The sequence below is a fragment of the Phyllostomus discolor genome, chromosome 4 (genome assembly GCF_004126475.2).
Source record: "Phyllostomus discolor isolate MPI-MPIP mPhyDis1 chromosome 4, mPhyDis1.pri.v3, whole genome shotgun sequence".
Taxonomy (NCBI): Eukaryota; Metazoa; Chordata; class Mammalia; order Chiroptera; family Phyllostomidae; genus Phyllostomus; species Phyllostomus discolor.
Window position 1 is genome coordinate 48,606,037 of NC_040906.2, and position 18,372 is coordinate 48,624,408.

General features: G+C 40.2%; 1 protein-coding gene and 1 long non-coding RNA gene across 2 annotated transcripts; one reads left to right on the forward strand and one right to left on the reverse strand.

The window, feature by feature from the left end:
• Window positions 1-4,724: 4,724 nt before the first annotated feature.
• On the forward strand, window positions 4,725-8,088 carry ATP5MC3 (ATP synthase membrane subunit c locus 3). The gene is made up of 5 exons (XM_036023265.1): window positions 4,725-4,874; window positions 5,058-5,163; window positions 6,365-6,442; window positions 6,968-7,161; window positions 7,830-8,088. The coding sequence occupies exons 2-5, from the start codon at window positions 5,125-5,127 to the stop codon at window positions 7,942-7,944; spliced, it is 426 nt and encodes a 141-aa protein (XP_035879158.1). The 5' UTR covers window positions 4,725-4,874; window positions 5,058-5,124; the 3' UTR covers window positions 7,945-8,088.
• Window positions 8,089-12,282: 4,194 nt separating this feature from the next.
• On the reverse strand, window positions 12,283-13,210 carry LOC118500073. The gene is made up of 2 exons (XR_004902603.1): window positions 12,812-13,210; window positions 12,283-12,601 (listed from the first exon to the last, which is right to left on the reverse strand). It is a non-coding gene; the product is annotated as an uncharacterized LOC118500073 (long non-coding RNA).
• Between the last annotated feature and the right edge of the window lie 5,162 nt (window positions 13,211-18,372).

The window sequence follows — 18,372 nt, forward strand, 5'->3', positions numbered from 1 at the left end:
CCAAGTCATGAAAGACAAGGACCTACAACCCAGATTGCTCTATCCAGCAAAGCTTTCATTTAGAATGGAAGGGCAGATAAAGTGCTTCTCAGATAAGGTCAAGTTAAAGGAGTTCATCATCACCAAGCCCTTATTTTATGAAATGCTAAAGGGACTTATCTAAGAAAAGAAGATAAAGAAAAAACATGTATAGTAAAAGGACAGCAAACTCACAAATATTAACAACCACACCTAAAGCAAAACCAAAAGAAACTAAGTAAACAATTAGAACAGGAACAGAACCACAGAAATGGAGGGCACATGGAGGGTTAGCAGCAGGGGGGTGGGAGGAGGAGAGAGGGGGAAAAGGTATAGAGAATAAGTAGCATAGAATGTAGGTTGAAAATAGATAGGGGGAGGGCAAGAATAGTACGGGAAATGTAGAAACTAAAGAACTCATAAGTATGACACATGGACATGAACTAAAGGGGGAAATGTGGGTGGGAGGGGGGTACAGGGTGGAGGGGAGAGAAGGGGGGAAATGGGACAACTGTAATAGCATAATCAATAAAATATATTAAAAAACAAAACAAAACAAAAAAGAAATCTTTGTAAACAGATTATCCCATCTTTCTCATCCTAGTTCAGCTATGAAGCGTTTTCTGAATAGGCTAATCTCTTTTCTTAAGCTATTTCCCTTATCACACACCTACAACTTAGTCCTGAAACATTTACTGATTTGTACTCTTCTGCAATTTTATATACCTTTGTTGGGGCCTGCCCTGCCTGGTCTCAGGAAGCTGTAACCCCCTGTGACTTAGGCTGAGTGAGAGACCTCCGAACCGGGAGACACTAAGGAGACAAAACTTATTTCCCTGGCATGAACACTGCCTGTTCTGTGCTGGCCCCCAATGCTTGATCAGTTAGTCAATGATGGGTAAGATTTCCCAAGGGGGGAATCACTTAAGACAGGCATGATCACGAGGAGGCCTCAGGGAAGGACTTGCGGGGCTTTGGAAATGAAGGGGTGATCGACATCAACCCCTGCCCCCTCGGCTTTGTCAAAGCCTGAGTCCTTGTTCTTAGTTGTGAGAATTCCAAGTCTCCTGGCTGTCTTTGTCTCCTCTGCCTGACTCAGGCCTGTGGAAATAACAGGGGCAGTGCAGTCCAGACCAGAGTCGGCAGATCCCTGGGGTAATCAGGCCTGGGACATAGAATATGCAAGATCCTGTGAGATCTGCTTGCTGGAGGATGCTATTGAATTAGAATATGAAGGCATGGGCAGGAAACGAGACTAGCCTTTTAGGTCCTATAGTCCTTTTAAGTGATAAAACACAAACTCTCAGCCCAGAATCCCAGCAGGAGTTCTGTCAGACCCTTTGAAAATTACCTATTCCTTTTGATCTTCCCTGCCAGACTGTTAATCCACAAACTGTATCTGTATTCTCAATAAAAGCCTGCTTGGGTGGGAAAACAGGGTGCTTTCCACTAGAGAGAGTGGCCGTTTCATCCCTATTTTCCTATAGGACTCGCTTGTCCATGTGTATGTTTTTCTCGTGTTTCGACAAGCATCCGCAGCAGGGATGGATACTGCTGGCCAGTATCCTCCACATACCTTAGTCCAATTTTTCATATTACCCAATTATATTGTAAACTGTTACATTTTCCTATATACTCACTATGTTCAAAGAGATGACATATTATGTGGAACTCACTGAATTCTATAAGAATTAAGATTTAATGACCTTATAGAATTAGTGCCAGTGTAGAGGCTTATTTTTTAGAAGATAAATTGATAACAAGTGAAGGCCAATAATAAGAAATGAAAGCTTTTATAAGAAAAATAAAATATTATAACAAAATACAGAATATTTTGACTTACATTTCTTATTTTCAATTCATAAATAGTATTTTTTGTTACACTAGCATGAGAAGGCTGAAAACTTTCTAATAAAATGAAAACGTTTAAAAGTAGATAATTTAAACATCTTTCCATATATTTGGGTTAGAATTATCTTATAAGAGCTTTAATAATAGCAACCCTACTCCACTCTACCACAGTACTTCAAGGAAAGGTGAGTCAGTCACAGAGACATTTGCTTTCATTTTCTCTGTCTGGTTTGCTACAAGCTCTATGTGGAATTTTGAATTGAAATTCCCCATATTAAGAAACTGCTATGGTTCTGCCTCCACATGAATCTCAAAGAGTAGTGAATATTCGGTGGACAACTTCCTGTTTCAATTATCTACTGCTGTATAACAAACTGCCACAAAATGTAATATCTTCAGACAACAACCCTTTCTTTCACTGCTCTTGACTCTGTAGGTCAGGAATGTGGGCAAAGATATGGGTCAGGAATTTGGGCAAGGCTCATTTTTGTTCCCTGTTGTGTTGGCTGAGAAGGCTTGACTAAAACTGGAGAACCTAAGAGGGATTCACTCACATGTATGGGGCACCTTGCTTCTCTTTCATGAGGCTTTTTTCTGTCCATGTAGTTTCTTAGCATTTAGGGATCTAATCCATGTTTCATGATATGGTGGCTGGCTTCCAAGAAAGAGAGAATGAAAGCTATGGGACCACTTAAAGGCCTAGTCCAGAAGTCACAAATTGTGACACCCAATTCCTTTTCTTGGTCGAAGCAAGTCACAGGGTCAGCCCAGATTTAAGTAGGGAAACACTTCGCTGCTCAATAAGTAAATACAAAGGGGCTTGCCAGATAGGAGAAATTATTGTAGCCATATTGGAAATTATTTTTCATACTTCTCTTTCATTCGCCATTCCTTTCTTCCCTGTGCCACCATCAGCCAGGCTTATTGGATACTACCAAATTATGATGTCTCATAATTTAACATATCTGTATAGTCTAACAGAAAATACAGAATGGATCGAATACTTTACAAAAAGTTCTCTATTCATCTTTATTGTCTCACTGTACTCCTCTCAGAAGGTGCCTTTTTTCTTCAAACTTCCTCAGTGCAAAGGTACATTCCGTATCAACATGGATTCCTGTCACTCAAGATCCACCCCCCTCCTGTCAGTATAATCTTAGGATGCAAAACCCAGCAAAGTCTGAGGAAATTGATCTAGACAGCACCTTGGAGACATGGCCATGGTCAGAACCCTCAGACTGTCTGGGCTGCAGTTTAGAACCCTGAGTCCAGTTTCTAGCCTCCAGCCTGTGAGGTAGATATAGTTTCTCATTCTTCAAAGTCTTTCTTCCTCCAGCAAATAATTACAGGATCCTTCCTCTCCTTCTCTCTCTGTCACATACACACACCATTCTCAAAGATACAACATCTGTTCTTTGAACACCTAATGTTCTTCATAAATACTTAAACTCTGATAAAACCCACAAAAGACCTATTCTCACCTCTTCTAGGCCAGTTCATCTGCTTGTTGACACATTGACAGTGCCAGGCCTGAACTTAGACTTCACCTCTCCCTCCCATAGGCCTCTGTCTGTGTGTACGCTGGAAGTGATCCGGTTAGGAGTCCTGGCTTGTCTTATGTCTCCTCCTCCTCCATAATTAGTACTAATGATTTATGGCTGAACAGACAGGAACTTCCCTTATTCTATCTCCATACACAAATCCATTAGAATAATTTTCCCTTAAGAGGATCTATTATTGAAGTATAAGGCATATGATGTTTAATTTTATGTATAAACTTGGCTGCCCATAGGGGCGCCTAGATTAAACACAATTTCTGGGTTTGTCTGTGAAGGTGTTTTTGGATGAGATTAACATTTGAATCTGTGGACCCTGTAAAGCAGAAGTTCAGTAAAAGCCACTTTTCTGAGACATTTCTGAGAAAATGATTTGTCCAAAGTTAGCAAAAACCGGTCTTACAGTTGGGTAGGTTTTGAAAATATTCAGACTTTCTTTAGCCCCCTTCCCTACCCATTACAATCCCTTAATTCTTTCAGTCATAGAGCTGGAAGAGAAATGGACCTCTCTCACTTTACCAAGAGGCATTTTTATACCCAAATTCAAAAAAAACTCTTAGATAAAATTCATTCGCTCATTCCTTTGTCACAGCACTTTTGGGTTGGGCCCTCTTTCATCCAAAGGATTAACCAGATCTTTGGAATCTTTTCCAGATTCCTTTAAAGAAATGTATTCACTTTGCTGAGACTCTAATTTGTTCTGTCAAGTAATGAATGAACCCTTTTCCACACACACATAGTCCTATTTCACAAAGAAGAGGGACCAGGAAGGAGACCCTTCTACTAAAAAGCATCTAATGAAAGGCCAAAATTCACAAGGTGTCAAGTGAAAGAAAAAGTATTAGCACTTTACTCCTCTGGTTCAGATCAAAACCTGTTGATTTGTCTCTGCCAGGGCTAGTTTTCAACTTCTTTTTATCTCTCCTTTACCACCCCCTGTCCACCAGGTCAGGGGTCCTCAATCCCCAAGCAGCGGATCCGTAGCACTCAGTGGTCTGTTAGGAACCTGGCTGAGTGAAGTTAGCCTGAGCTCCGCCTTCTGTCCCGGCCATGCCCACACCCCTCCTGGGTCCAAAGCCCGAGTTGAGACAGCAAGCTAATGAACCTCGCCTGAGCTCCGCCCCCTGAACCCCCACCCCGCCTAAGCTCCGCCTCCTGACCATGCCTGTACCTCCCCACCCCCAAGTCCGTGGAAAAACCGGTTCCTGGTGCCAAAAAGCTTGGGGATTGCGGAACCAGCCCATCATCGATGGCTGTTAGTGTCCTTCCCAACTGGTTGCCAATAAAGTTGTTACAAAGTGACCTTGAGCGTCTTCCCTACTGCATCCGATTCCCCGCCTTCTCCATCCGGGTGTCACGGCGCTGATAAGAGCGGCACCGCGCCTGCGCGCCTAGCTCCACTCCTTCGACCTCTGCCGCCGCCGCAGCCGCCGCTAGCTCCGGGGAAAGGTAAGTGGCGGGCATGGGAGCAGGGCCTGGATGACAGAGCGGTGACCATAGGGACCCATTCATTCTGTCGGCACCTCACTGGGCATCAGGCCCAAACTGACAGCGTACACAGGAGTCCGCGGGACATGGAGGGGAGGAAAGGCCCTCGCATGGCCCTTGACCTTAACCCTCTTCTCCGCAGAGAAAGTGGGAGAGGAGCCCACGTAGCCTGCCACCCAAGTCCTCCAGCCGCTGCCCCGAGGAGTGTAAGATGTTTGCCTGCGCCAAGCTCGCCTGCACCCCCGCTCTGGTGCGTAGCCCAGCCGGGCCGGGGATTGTGGGCCCGACCTGTTGGCCTCTAGCGTCCACGTCGTTGAATGGGCCACCTTCCGGCAGCGTCCACCTCCCTCTCGGGACAGCTGTCTCCTCACCCCTTAACCCTATGTCCCTTTTTTCCTAATTCTGGAGCGCCTTGCTGTGCTGCTTCCCTCCTGGGGCAATGGAGGGCAGTGGAGGCCTAGCTGTCAGGCCCCAAGCGGTGTAGGTCAAGCCCTCCTTGCCTGCAGGCCCGGAGAGGTCCCCCTCCCCCTCGCCACGCTGGTGGGTTGGGGTTGACACTAAGGTTGGCTGGCGTGCTCTGAGGGATGTAGAGGGCCACTGAGGCCTAGTTCACTGCAGCAGCGCTCTCCATTGTCTCTCTGTAGGTCAAACTCGCTGCTGCAGAGGGAGGGACTTTGCCTTGCCCTGTGTGGGTGGAGGAAGGTGGCGGAACAGCTGAAAGTCTTTCTTCCTGCCTCTAGAACGTTATTTCTATAACCATTTTGGAGGTTTTAGATGAAGGGAAGATCTGGGGAATTTGCCTTAGAGAATACGATCTTGGTTCTGAAAGGATTTTCTGTGACCTTACTTCAGTGGACACTCAAGGGCGGACAGAGCAGCTGAACTGGAATATGTCCTTATGGTCAAGAGTATTTCACTGATTATTCTTATGCTGGTGTAGATTTGCTTAAACTGCTTTTTAATTTCATGATTATTAGATATTTTGGGATATGTTGGAAATGGTGGGAGCTCATATTAACTAATGGGGTATTTTAAATAAGAAGCTTTTATGGTGACACTCCTAATAAACTCACTTGTTGCTCCACTTGAACTTTCCAAAAAATGTGCAATGTTTATTGCCATTTTTCTGATCTGAATTGGAGCACTACAACAATTGAAAGTTTAAGAGCAATACATGTATTTTTTAAACTAATTTTTCTTAGTAGTTTTGTTCATTATATTACAAATACCTTATGAAGGAAGCTTTAAAATTTCATTTGCAACTTCAAAGCTATTAAAACGGCTTCATGTATTGAAAATGACTAAACAGCAAAGATAAGTATCAACAAAGAAAAGTCATGAACTTTGATTCATTTTTGCTGCTTACTTTCTTAGATCTCCTGGTCAAAGAAGGGTCATTGAAGTCTTATCTGTATCCTTACTTATTCCATGGAACCTTCTTTCATTAATAGATCCGAGCTGGATCCAGAGTCGCGTACAGACCAATTTCTTCATCAGTATTATCTCGACCAGAGGCTAGGACTGGAGAGGTAATAGTAATAATAGAAATTAAGTGATACTCCTAAATTAAGTCTTACGGTTTTGTTTAAAGTTAAGAGAAAAAATAACGCTCATTAATAGAATGTTTGAAGGCAATCCTTTCTACCCTTTCATGCAGAGAAATGCACAGAAGATAAGCCAATAAAATAAACTTCTGTATCCAAAACTTATCCATCTGATTTGGCTAAGAAATATAGTCAGTATGTATATTTAAGTATACAGGCTTGAGTTGCCTAGATTTAAGATTATAATAGCTGCAGTTATTAAAAAGCTTACTATATTAAAATGCATATGTACATGTTGTTCCTCAATTTTCAACAACTTTATGGGGTGTAGATGTTATTCTTATTTTACAAGGTTGAAATTATTTAAAGCCATTGATTTTTCTATTGTGCCACACCACATCCTATTAAAACTCAGCTACAAAATAAAGAACTAATTATCATTTTGACAGTACAGTAATTAAAATAGCTGTGATTACTGATTTGACCTTTCTTTTATTTCCTGTTCTCTAGGGCTCTACAGTATTTAATGGGGCCCCAAATGGTGTATCTCGGCTAATCCAAAGGGAGTTTCAGACCAGTGCAATCAGTAGAGATATTGATACTGCTGCCAAATTTATTGGTGCAGGTGCTGCAACAGTAGGAGTGGCTGGTTCTGGTGCCGGTATTGGAACAGTCTTTGGCAGCCTTATCATTGGTTATGCCAGGTAATTTCCATTGCCAAATAAGAGCATGTTTGAAATAGTTGGGAACTTAGAAAACTAGTGGAATAATAATAACTACTTTGTATTAAGTGCCTACTCTGTGTCTTGCATTATATTTTGAGGGCTTTGCATGCATTACCTCGCTTAATTCCTCACAAGACCCACTGGGGACATACTCCAGTTTACCTATGAAGGACTAGAGACACAGTCTCAAAGTCATAGCTAGCAAGTGTCAGAAAATAAATTTTAACTCAGTTTGACTTCACAGTGTGCACTCTTTAATTGTCAAACTATATTGGGAATATAGTTAACAGCACATTCTTTAAAAGTCAATTTCTATTTTATTATTTAAAACCTTACTCCTAAACTATCAGATCTTAAAAGGTATAGAACATACTCTCACAGTCATAAGAAGAATGTCAGAACCCCTCAAAATGAATGGAGACTATTTGTATTGACACAGAAACAGCTACCTCCCTTTTCCCCATGTAATTAGGATTTAGGAGAAAGGAATGTCAAAGGTGAAGCAAGAGATCTAGGCAAATACTCTTTCAGTTCTTTCCAGTTTACAAAGATCCCCACACTAGTAATGATTCTTTAACACTTACCAAACATATTGAAATTCAAATAATATTCCAAAGTAACAATTAAATGTGTTGTGTCTCTTTTAGAAACCCTTCGCTGAAGCAGCAGCTGTTCTCATATGCTATCCTGGGATTTGCCTTGTCTGAAGCTATGGGTCTCTTTTGTTTGATGGTTGCTTTCTTGATTTTGTTTGCCATGTAACAAATTACTGCTCGAAATGTTGGCATTCATATTAATTACGGATCTAATTCTGTGTACCTTACTGTGACTCCGAACACTGTAGTATTGGTGTCATGGAAATAGACGTTATTTCCAAAGTCATTTCATTAAAGATGAAAACTTTCATTTTTTGCTGTGATTTGTACTTACCTCAATTTAGATCATCACAAAGAAGGACATGCACTCAGGCAGATGCTGTACAAGTCAGAAAGAACTGCAGCAGTTGCCTCACTGATGAAAAAGATCCCAATGGAATTTTATGGGAATTCTTTTATATAGTGTTCTGTGCATTGTAAATGGTAGGGGATTTGTTTATTCATTAAAGGAAAGATATATGAGTGATTTGAGCTTCTCTGAAATATGATTAAACCAAGACAGTTAATTGCTTGAGGTGGTTTTGAGTTTTTAAGGGCTAACATGAATCAGTACTTGGAAGCAGGATCACTTTCCAAGAGTAATTTGGCTGGTCTTACACAGCTGGATCTAAAAATCATGTCAGCTTTTTAGGAATTGGAGCCTTGTTAAATGGGGGTGGGAAGCAATTTTTACTTTTTAGTAAGTTTCTAAGCAATTGTGTATCTGTAGTGAATCTTACCTGTTTTCTAAGAAGAAGCTCAATCTAGCAGCTGGTTTCTTGCTTCAACGCGGCTCATTAAAAAAATAAATATCAAAAAGTAAATTGAATTAGCTACATTTTTAAAGCCAAAAGTTGCTGAAGCAATGCTTATCGTTGATACTAATGTTTACAATAGGAGTCTTGGAAATAATAGTTGGTTCAATACTGTTTTGTTTGTATATGTTGCTTCTTGGTCAGATTTTCCTATTAAAAGGAAGAAAGTAGTGCTACCATAGAAACACTGCGTTTTCCCCTAGCAGATACATTGTACCGTTACATCATTTGTCATCTCAATTTCAGGGTTTCCGTGAAGGTTAGGATGACAATTAAGAAACCTGCATTTTACTCCTTTAATGTCTTCTGCCTAATATGATTTTATTGAGTCGTCAATTACCATATTTTGCCATGCATAATGTATTCCCCTGTATACAGTGCACCCACATTTTTGGCCCAGACTTTCAGGGGAAAAGAAAATCTTACGCTTTAATTTTTTTACTCAGTTTTTTATTTATTTAAATTTATAAACAAAACCAATTATATTCCAGGATATTCTTTTGCATACGGATATCGCTATTACTTTCTAGAGTTAAACTTACTACACATAAGCATAAATAAAAGAATTAAAAACATTTATGTAGATGGGGAATTTAGTACTGTATAATGTGCGACTTTATTTTTCCCCCAAAAATTTGGGCAAAAAAAAGTGTGCATTACACATGGCAAAATATAGTACCAGGGCTTCTCAGTAGTATGGGAAGACCACCTAAGACCACAAAAAGCTAGAGCTACTACTGCTTTTTGGTTGGTTAGTTATCTAGTCCAGGGGTGTCAAACTCATTTTCAGAAACAAGGTGGAGGGCCGGGTTTGGCCTGTGGGCCTTGTGTTTGCCACCTGTGATCTAGTCTGTAACACCCTGGAGCCTTCACTGTTGTTTGAACAGTACTACCCAGTATTTGAACTCAGCAATGTAACATAAAAATACTGTAGTTTCCAGCAATTCCATGCCTTCATATATACCCAAAAGATTTAAAAACAAGTGAGTGTTCAAACAAAAGTGAATTTTTATAGCACCATTCACAATAGGTAAAAGGCAGAAACAATGTTATTCACTGATCAATGGGCAAACAATGAATATCCATATAGTGGAATATTGTTCAGTCATAAAAATGAATGAGGTGCTGATACATGCTACATCAATGAACCTTGAGAACACGGTGAGTGAAAAAAGCTAGACACAAGACTGCATACTTGGGAGGCTCTGCCCATACGCTCCCCCTCCCCCCACCCCACTGCCCCCATCCCTGTCTGCCATGGATGAGAATAAGTCTACCAAGACATGATCTGCTTGGGGAGGATAGGTGGCCAGTATCTCAAAGGAGAAGGGCCAGGAGCCTTTTCCTCAATGGGCTTTTATTGGGTTCAATTTGCACAGGAATATAGGTAAAGCTCATCAATCTTTGTCAGGCAGTAAGGATCAAACAATAGCATACAAAGAACTATGAGGGCTTATTCTGAGTCAGGGTCAGTTAGCTAAAGGGCCATAAAACTTTGGGAAACAAACTCATTTCATGCTTGGACCCTTATCAGAAAACTTAGGACATTCTTAGTAAAGCAGGTTTCACAGGATTTTATGCATTCTTTCTTAGGCCTGATTGCCCCCAGGGAACTCACCCTTTCCAGCACAGGACCACACCTACCTCCAGCATTGTTTCAGGCTTAAGTCAGGCAGGGGAAGTAAGGCAGCCAAGAGATTAGACTTCTTGCAGACACAATGAGGACTCAGGCTATGTCAAAGCAAGGGGCGAGGGTCCAGCACCCCCTTTATAACCTCCCAAGTCCTTCCCTGAGGGCCCCTTGATGACCATGCCTGTCTTAGGTCTTCCCTCCCTTGAGGAATTTTACTCATCATTGGCTAACCAGTCATCTGCCCCGAGAGCAGGGTGAGGTAAAAGCGGGGAAGAGGCGGTGCCCCTGCCAGGAAGATAAGCTTTGTCTCCTTAGTGGCTTATGATCCCAAGGTCTCTTTACTCAGCCTTAGCCATGGGGGTTTACAGCTTCTGAAACCAGGCAGGGTGATTCCCAACACATAATATATGATTCCATTTATATGAAATATCCAGAATAGGCAAATCCACAGATACAGCAGCTGGGAAGATGGGAAGAATAGGGAGTGACTGCTTAATGGGTATGGGGGTTCCTTTAGGGATAATAAAAATACTCTGGAAATACATAGTGGTGATGGTTGCACAATACCGTGAAAGCACTAAATGCCACTGAATTGGTACAATTTAAAATGGTTAAAATGGCAAATACATTTTAGTACAATTAAAGTACTGTTAACACAAAGTACATAGTATTATTCATACCCCATTTTTTAAATCCTAGGAAAATACATAGATTAATTAGTCCTCTGTCCCAAATTTGTTTAAATTAAGTCAATTTGTATTTAAAAACAAACTTCTTATTGGTTTGGTGGTTGGTTGAAAAGTCCTGAAACATTGATTTTGGAACAGGCAAGAGAGGCCCCTAGCTGAGGAGATTGAAAATGGAAAGAAATGTCTGGGCTGTGGCTGTGTGACTTCCATGTTACTGAGGGGGGGAAAAAAAGAGAAAAAACGAGGTCTTTAGAAAGTCAGTATAACTGAAGTATAACCACAGCCTATATCCCCTGGAAGGCAAAAGGACACTGAAAGGATCAGCATCCCGGAGTATATCTCTCCACTGTATTTTAGTTTCCAGTAACAAGTTTCTGACATTGAAAGTACCTCACTGGAATACATCCACAAAGACAGCAGAGATGTTTACTGTGCACCATTTTACAGGAAGTACCCCCTCCCTTAGTTCATGTGCCTTACAAACAAATATTAATGGTACATGCTTTTCACCAGCTTTCCTTAGATTCTGAACAGAGTCCAACAAGATGTTCACATCAAACATCAAATGAATTCATGTTGATAAGAGTTTGGTCTATTTAAAAAGTCCAATAGGTAAGAGCACCTATCGTGTGCTCTTCAACTATAGTGTGTCAATTCAACTATATGTAATCAGAACATTGTTCCCAAGGGCATTTGTTTGCCAGGCATACTTTTTATTTGGTATTCAATTGTTACCTTTCCTTGGTACAGAAATGCGGTATTGTTGATGCCTTTAGGACTAACTAAAAATATAGGTTTGAGTATGAAATGTGTTTGAACTAAAGAGAAACTTGCCATCTAGCCTCACACACTAGATATGTATGAAAATAACTAGAACTCAGAATCGTAAGTTCCAGAAGAGTGGCAGTAAGTTATAAGTTGTTCAAAGTATGCAGAAAGAATTTCCGGTGATGGAATCACATGAAGAAATGTCTACAAATTAAGATAAACACTAAGGAACTGGTGGAATGAAGACAGGTAAGAGGGTATGCTGGCTAGTGGATAGCATCAGGAAAGGTATGTGAGACACAAATAGCTGCCTGGGTGTGGGAGGGGGGCCAAACTATGTAAACTGGCAGACACTGGAGTGTGGGTTTTGTTCGGGCAACTACAGCCAGCCTTTGAAGGTTTAGAGATGTGTTTTAGGGAAGTTAATATAAGACCAGTATATGGGATGGACTAGAGCCAGTAACAATCAGTGGTTACTATACTAGCTTTCCTGAGAGGCAATGAGGGCCCAGCCTAGGATAGTGGCAGTAAGTTGTTTTTTTGTTTGTTTGTTTTTCAATAGAGTCTACAAAAGTATCAGTAGGATTTGATGTCTAGATATTGGGAACCAGTTAGGGAAGGAGAGGGTGTGTACATCAAATAAGTCATTTGACCCTCAAACAACCCTGCAAAATTTGGATTACTCCTCAAGATACAGAGAAAAATAGGCTCAGAGGGGTTAAACAGTCCCCTAAATCACACAGCCATTAAGTGGCAAAGTCACAATCCAAATTTAGATCTTCCTTAATTCCAAAGTCTATGCTTTGATTTTTAGTATAACTATGTTAGGGATGACAGAAAAAAAGCTGATTTGGGGGAAGTGATTATTTTGTTATGCAACTTTTTTTTTAAAGATTTTATTTATTTATTTTTAGAGAGGGAAGGGAGGGAGAAAGAAAGAGAGAGAGAGAGAAACATCAGTGTGTGGCTGCTGGGGCTCATGGCCTGCAACCTAGGCATGTGCCCTGGCTGGGAGTTGAACCTGCGACACTTTGGTTCACAGCCCACGCTCAATCCACTGAGCTAAGCCAGCCAGGGCTGTTATGCAACTTTAAATACAAAATTGAAGCATAATTTTACAAAGAGACTTGTGGGCTTGAACAGAGTAAAGCTGTGGTTTATAGTACAGAATAGATGTTAATAAAAGAAGTGCAGAGCAGCAGTAAGGACCCAGCTCCAGGTAGATAACATGAATTTGTAGTGAACCTACAATTTGTGGTCAAGTTGATGACTGGCTAATGTTGGATAGAAATGAATGCCAATGAAGTTTAAGGAGGAACTGTAGACATGGAAAGTGACATTTGAGAACCAAATAAACTATACCTGTGCTTCTGCCATAAGTTTTAAATTCCATTAAGCAATTTTAGCCAATGTGGTTTGATTTGGGTGATTTGTATTTGGGAGAGGAAAAGTTTGTATTGTTGAGGTACTATCCTCTGCAAAGCCTCTTAAAATGTGATTTCTAAACATGAAATAATAAATGAGTTGAATTTTCTACATACTGAGCATATGTTAATTTAGTAATTTCATGGTATAACTACACTGATAACATTATGAACTTAAGTTCCAAACAGAGTCCATTAATAATGTGCCTAATTCTTTATTAGGGGTGGCATTGTTTGTTTTAAAAGATCTAACACCATCCTCCTCTGCCTCAACAGACATGGCAGTTGGATTCTGTTTCAGTCAGTAGCAACATTATGCCTTAGCTTGCTCTGATGTAGAGATAGTTAGAGTGGTGGCCAAAACTTGCAGGATTTATAAGAAAATCTTTTTATAGCTTTTAAAAATAAATATATCACGTGAGTTTATTTACTTTTCTCTTCCCTCTGCCCATCTCTATCCTACCCTGTCCCCCCACCCCACTGCCTCCAACACACACACAAGTTTACTTATGCATGCATTTAGAGGCTTCCTGGTGATGCTGATAGCATGACATACCAGGGCATTGCTATGCAAAGTGAGGTCTATGGGTCAGCAGCATTGGCATAACCTGGGAGCTTGTCAGAACTACAGGTTCTAGAGCTTTACTCCAGAACTTCTGAACCAGAATATGAATTTTTTTTACAAGGATCTAAGATGATTTGTAGATACATTAAATTTTGAGAACCACTGTATTAGAATACTGCAATTTCCAAAATGCCATGCCTTTAGACTCCTTATCTTTCAAAAAGCTGTCCATTCACTGGAAGATCCCCCTCTCTTCCTATTGGAATGCACTGCTAATTCTGTGATTCTTGAAGTGTGGCCTGAGGACTTCTGAGGCTTTCAGAGCCTTCAGGAGTGCCTCCCTTTTCCACATACATAGCTGTGTGAGGCTAAACTTTCATCAACAGATCAAATGCTGAAGCAGACACAAGAATGCAACTAAAGGCCTGCCTCTTTTAAAAATATATATTTTATTTATTTTTAGAGAGAGAGGGGAAGGGAGGGAGAAAGAGAGGGAGAGAAGCATCAATGTGTGGTTGCCTCTCACAGGTCCGTGGCTGGGGAATCTGGTCTGCAACCCAGGCATGTGCCCTGACAGGGAATCAAACAGGCAACCCTCTAGTTCTCAGGCCTGCGCTCAATCCACTGAGCTACATCAGCCGGAGCCAGGCATGCCTCTTTTTATTGAACTTCACTTTATTGCACTTTACAGGTGTTGCATTTTTTACAGAGTGAAAGCAAGATCCTCCACCAGCAAAAAGATTACAACTTACTTTATTACAAAACTTGCTTTATTAATGTCTGGAACTGAACCCACAATATTCCCCAGGTATGCCTGTATCTTCTTTTCCCCTAGGTCACATCCTTTCAGTTATCAATCTGCTTATAATTTAAAAATTGGCCCAGGATCCTGGTCAGAATCTGTACTTTTTTCTCCTGACCGATACTAGTGATCTATTTTCTCTTAGAAATTTGCTACTTTAGGGCTCCTTTCTCAAGGGAGCTTAAATATTAAAAAGAGGAATTGACCTAAGATCAACAGGGACTCATAAATCCTAGGGCTTTTGTTCTACCTGTTAGCGTGAGCTAACATCCCACAACCAATCTTGGCAGACTCTTAAGGGGAGCCATGGCTGTTGGCTGCCACTCAACACCTTTCAGTCAGCACTTCCCAGCCATGAGGACTCTGGGATCTGCTTCTCTTCTAGGAGACTCCCATGGTTTGCTTCCTTAAGTGGACAGGTTGGCCGAGTCTTTCAGCCACTGGACAGCTCAGCATTATTCCCTTAATACAATACTTGTAAAGGATAGCTCAAAACATTTATCTACCTCTCTAGGAGTATCCAAAATGCCTAGCTCTCAAGTCCTCTGAAGTTGTACAAAAGTAAGCTTAATACCGCATGTTATCATACCCCTGCTATATTTTCTCCATAGCACTTACTACCACTATTCAAATTTTTATTGTTTACATATGTATTATGTCTCTCCTCCCCCATAAGAGTCTCCTTAACGGTCTTGTTTTGTAGCCTCAGCACCAGGATCAGTGCCTGGCATGTTTATACTCAATAAATCTTGGCTCTATGAGTAATGAAGTAGAGACAGAGCATTTGATTGACAGTTAATCTAAAGTCTGTGTCCAAGGTAAGAAGGTAACTGGAAAGAGCAAGGCATTAGTCTAAGGTCCCAGGAGAGTCCGTATGACAAGACCCTCCTTGGTTCCTGGCATAGGAATTGATGGCTTTGGAATTATGTGGGCCCCAGTTTGACAAACAGACTAGCTATGAAAGGTAGACATTGGAATGCCAGATGAAATTTTTTACCCTAGGAGTGGTTCTATTTATTTTATTGGTAACTTAATAGTATATGGAAAGCAGAATATAATGATGGCAAGTCTCCCTTTTAGTGAGTGGGATGAGACAGATTGGAGGAGGTTTTGATATGAAAGATGAAAATAGAGCCTGTAGATTCCATTCTCCGTCTGTGGGCTGGTCTCACTGAGGCTGGCATAAACTAATTGGTGTGATTTGAAGATAAATTCAGCCCTCTAATTTTTTCCTCACAAAGCTACACAGTAAATAATACATTACTTTGAGAATCCAAAGGTGTGGGGTGGGAAGTGTATAGGTGCACTTGAAATGCTCTGAATGGAAATTTCCATAGTGAGAATGGGTAAGTGAAAGGTAACTATGACATTAAGTCATTTCGGCAAACCATGAGTAGAAGCTACCAAAAAAAAAAAAAAAAATCAACTATAATGTCTGGGGCCATGCTGTTCTCATCTCATTTCTCTGATATTAGGTGGGTGAATAATTATGCCTTGCTTCTTCCACCCCTTTCATCACACACACACACACACACACACACACACACACACACACACACACAACCTGTTCTGGCCAGCAAAATCCCAGTTAATGCTCCATACTGGATTGCATCTTGAGGATACCTGTGTAAATGTAGAGGCTCTTTCTGAGTCCAAGGCAGATATAAGGGCTATCCTTGAGTATGTTATGTTTTATTTAGCTTCAGACAAACAGAAACTATATTTTATCAATTAAATCTGTCTCTCTCTGGTAGAATTTTTATGAGCAATAGCAGAAAATGGGTTAACCTATTATTTCTAACCAAGGCAGAAAATGCCACATTCTGTGGCATTTGGAAGGTTTTGAGAATACTGAGAGGCCGCCATTGTTTCTTGTGGTATTTAGTAATGGGCACACAATAAAAATAAGTTTTCTTCAAATAGCGTCTTCTGAAATCTAAGGGAAGTCAGTTTTATTTAGAAATCATGCTGACTTCTTAAAGGAGATTTACCAGATTCTCACTAGTTTTCCTAGGATTAAGTTGGATAGATGCATGTATGGAATGATAAGATAGGCAAAGAAAGTATCCAGAAGATGTTTCCTGCATTTGTAAAGAGAAGACTGTAGGGAACATTAGGCTGTTGGGGGATCCTGAGGAATGATGTCAGAAAAAAATTGAAAAGCATTTCATAAGGATATGAACAAATATAAGACTTAAAAATTCATAGAATCAAAACTGAAACTACACTCATTTTGTCCACAGCGAATGTTTTCTCTGTTTGTAGAAAAGCTATAGTCAATGAACTGCTGTACAACTAGAAGCATGTAAATAAAGTGAGACCCTTTGCTAACTGCCAGGCTGCCTATGTGCACAGAACAGATTTGCATGATTTCCACCTGTTTTCTCCCCATCTTTATTTTATCTCCCTTTATACCACCTCTTTAGAAAATTAGCCAAAACTGCATTCTCACAACAGACCACAGTATTATTTGTATTACTAAATTATTCTTTTCGTGTTTAAGGATGCCTGAAGGACTTTATTTAAAGAAACATGTCCCTCTACTACATTATATAGATAATTACTTGACAATAGACTGGAGAGGCAGGGATGAGGAAGAGAAATTTAAAACCAAACCTACTGCCAACAGAAAATGAATCAAAACAGGAGAAAAGAATTTAAAAATTTTTAAAAAGATTTTATTTATTTACTTTTAGAGGGGAAGGGAGAGAGAAAGAGAGGGAGAGAAACATCAATGTGTGGTTGCCTCTCACACGCCCCCTACTGGGGACCTGGCCAGCAACCCAGGCATGTGCCCTGACTGGGAATCAAACCAGCAACCCCTTGCTTCCCAGGTGGGCACTCAAACCACTAAGCCACACCACCCAGGGCGCATATTAAATTTTGGATATAAGTGAATGAAAAATAATTGTTTTTAAAAAAAGACTCTAATTGATGCAGATTTCTTTTGAAATGATATAACATTTATATGTTTTTTCTCCCATTAGACATTTTTAGGGGCAGAGAGAAGCAGTACCACATTAGTAAATGTATTCTAGACTTAACAATTTCCGACTTGTCAATTGCATATTTTGTCCATCATCCTGTTCATCATCAGTAGTCTGAGCTGCTGAGGATTTGTTGATATAATTAGTGTTACACTATACTAATCCTACCTCAATGTTACTAATATTATATAGGGGTGGTACTTTCATTTTAATTTGAAAAGTAAACAGAGTTAATAACCTGGCTTCTTTCTGGTCTCTTAAATAATGAAATTAGTTTTAAAAGAGGAGTGAGTTGGCTCACATACATGTATACAGGCCAGAAACCTGTTAAAAGATCCAGTGCCATTACACTTACACTGCTATGCCAGATACCATTATTGATTTGCAGGCTCATTAACTCTCAAATACTACCTCTTACAATCTTCCAACAATTTCAGTTCCACTTTGATTTAGAGATGTTTGTGAGTGCATTTTTGTGTTAATCCATAAGCTTTATTCATAATTTTGTCATGGACTAGAAATCAGCACTTAATAAGGAAAAAAACAAGATACTGAAAAAACTTGCCTATTTAAAAGTAGTATAATGCAAATTTTCCACAGGGGCCCTGCTCATACTTTTCAATTTATGGTAGTGTGTATTTATTGAAAAATCAATATCCATACACTTACCACTTAAATGTGTACATTGTATAGAGAATCATAAAGCAACATTAAAAGAAATGGTTTCAGCGCTGGACTCATTTCTGTATTAGGAGTTTGTATGTGTCAAGGGCAAATAAGTAAATACTGAGCTGGGGAAAAGTAGGTGAATTATCTAAAAGATACATCATAAGGATACAAAATAATTACCTAAAAGATACATCATAAGGATA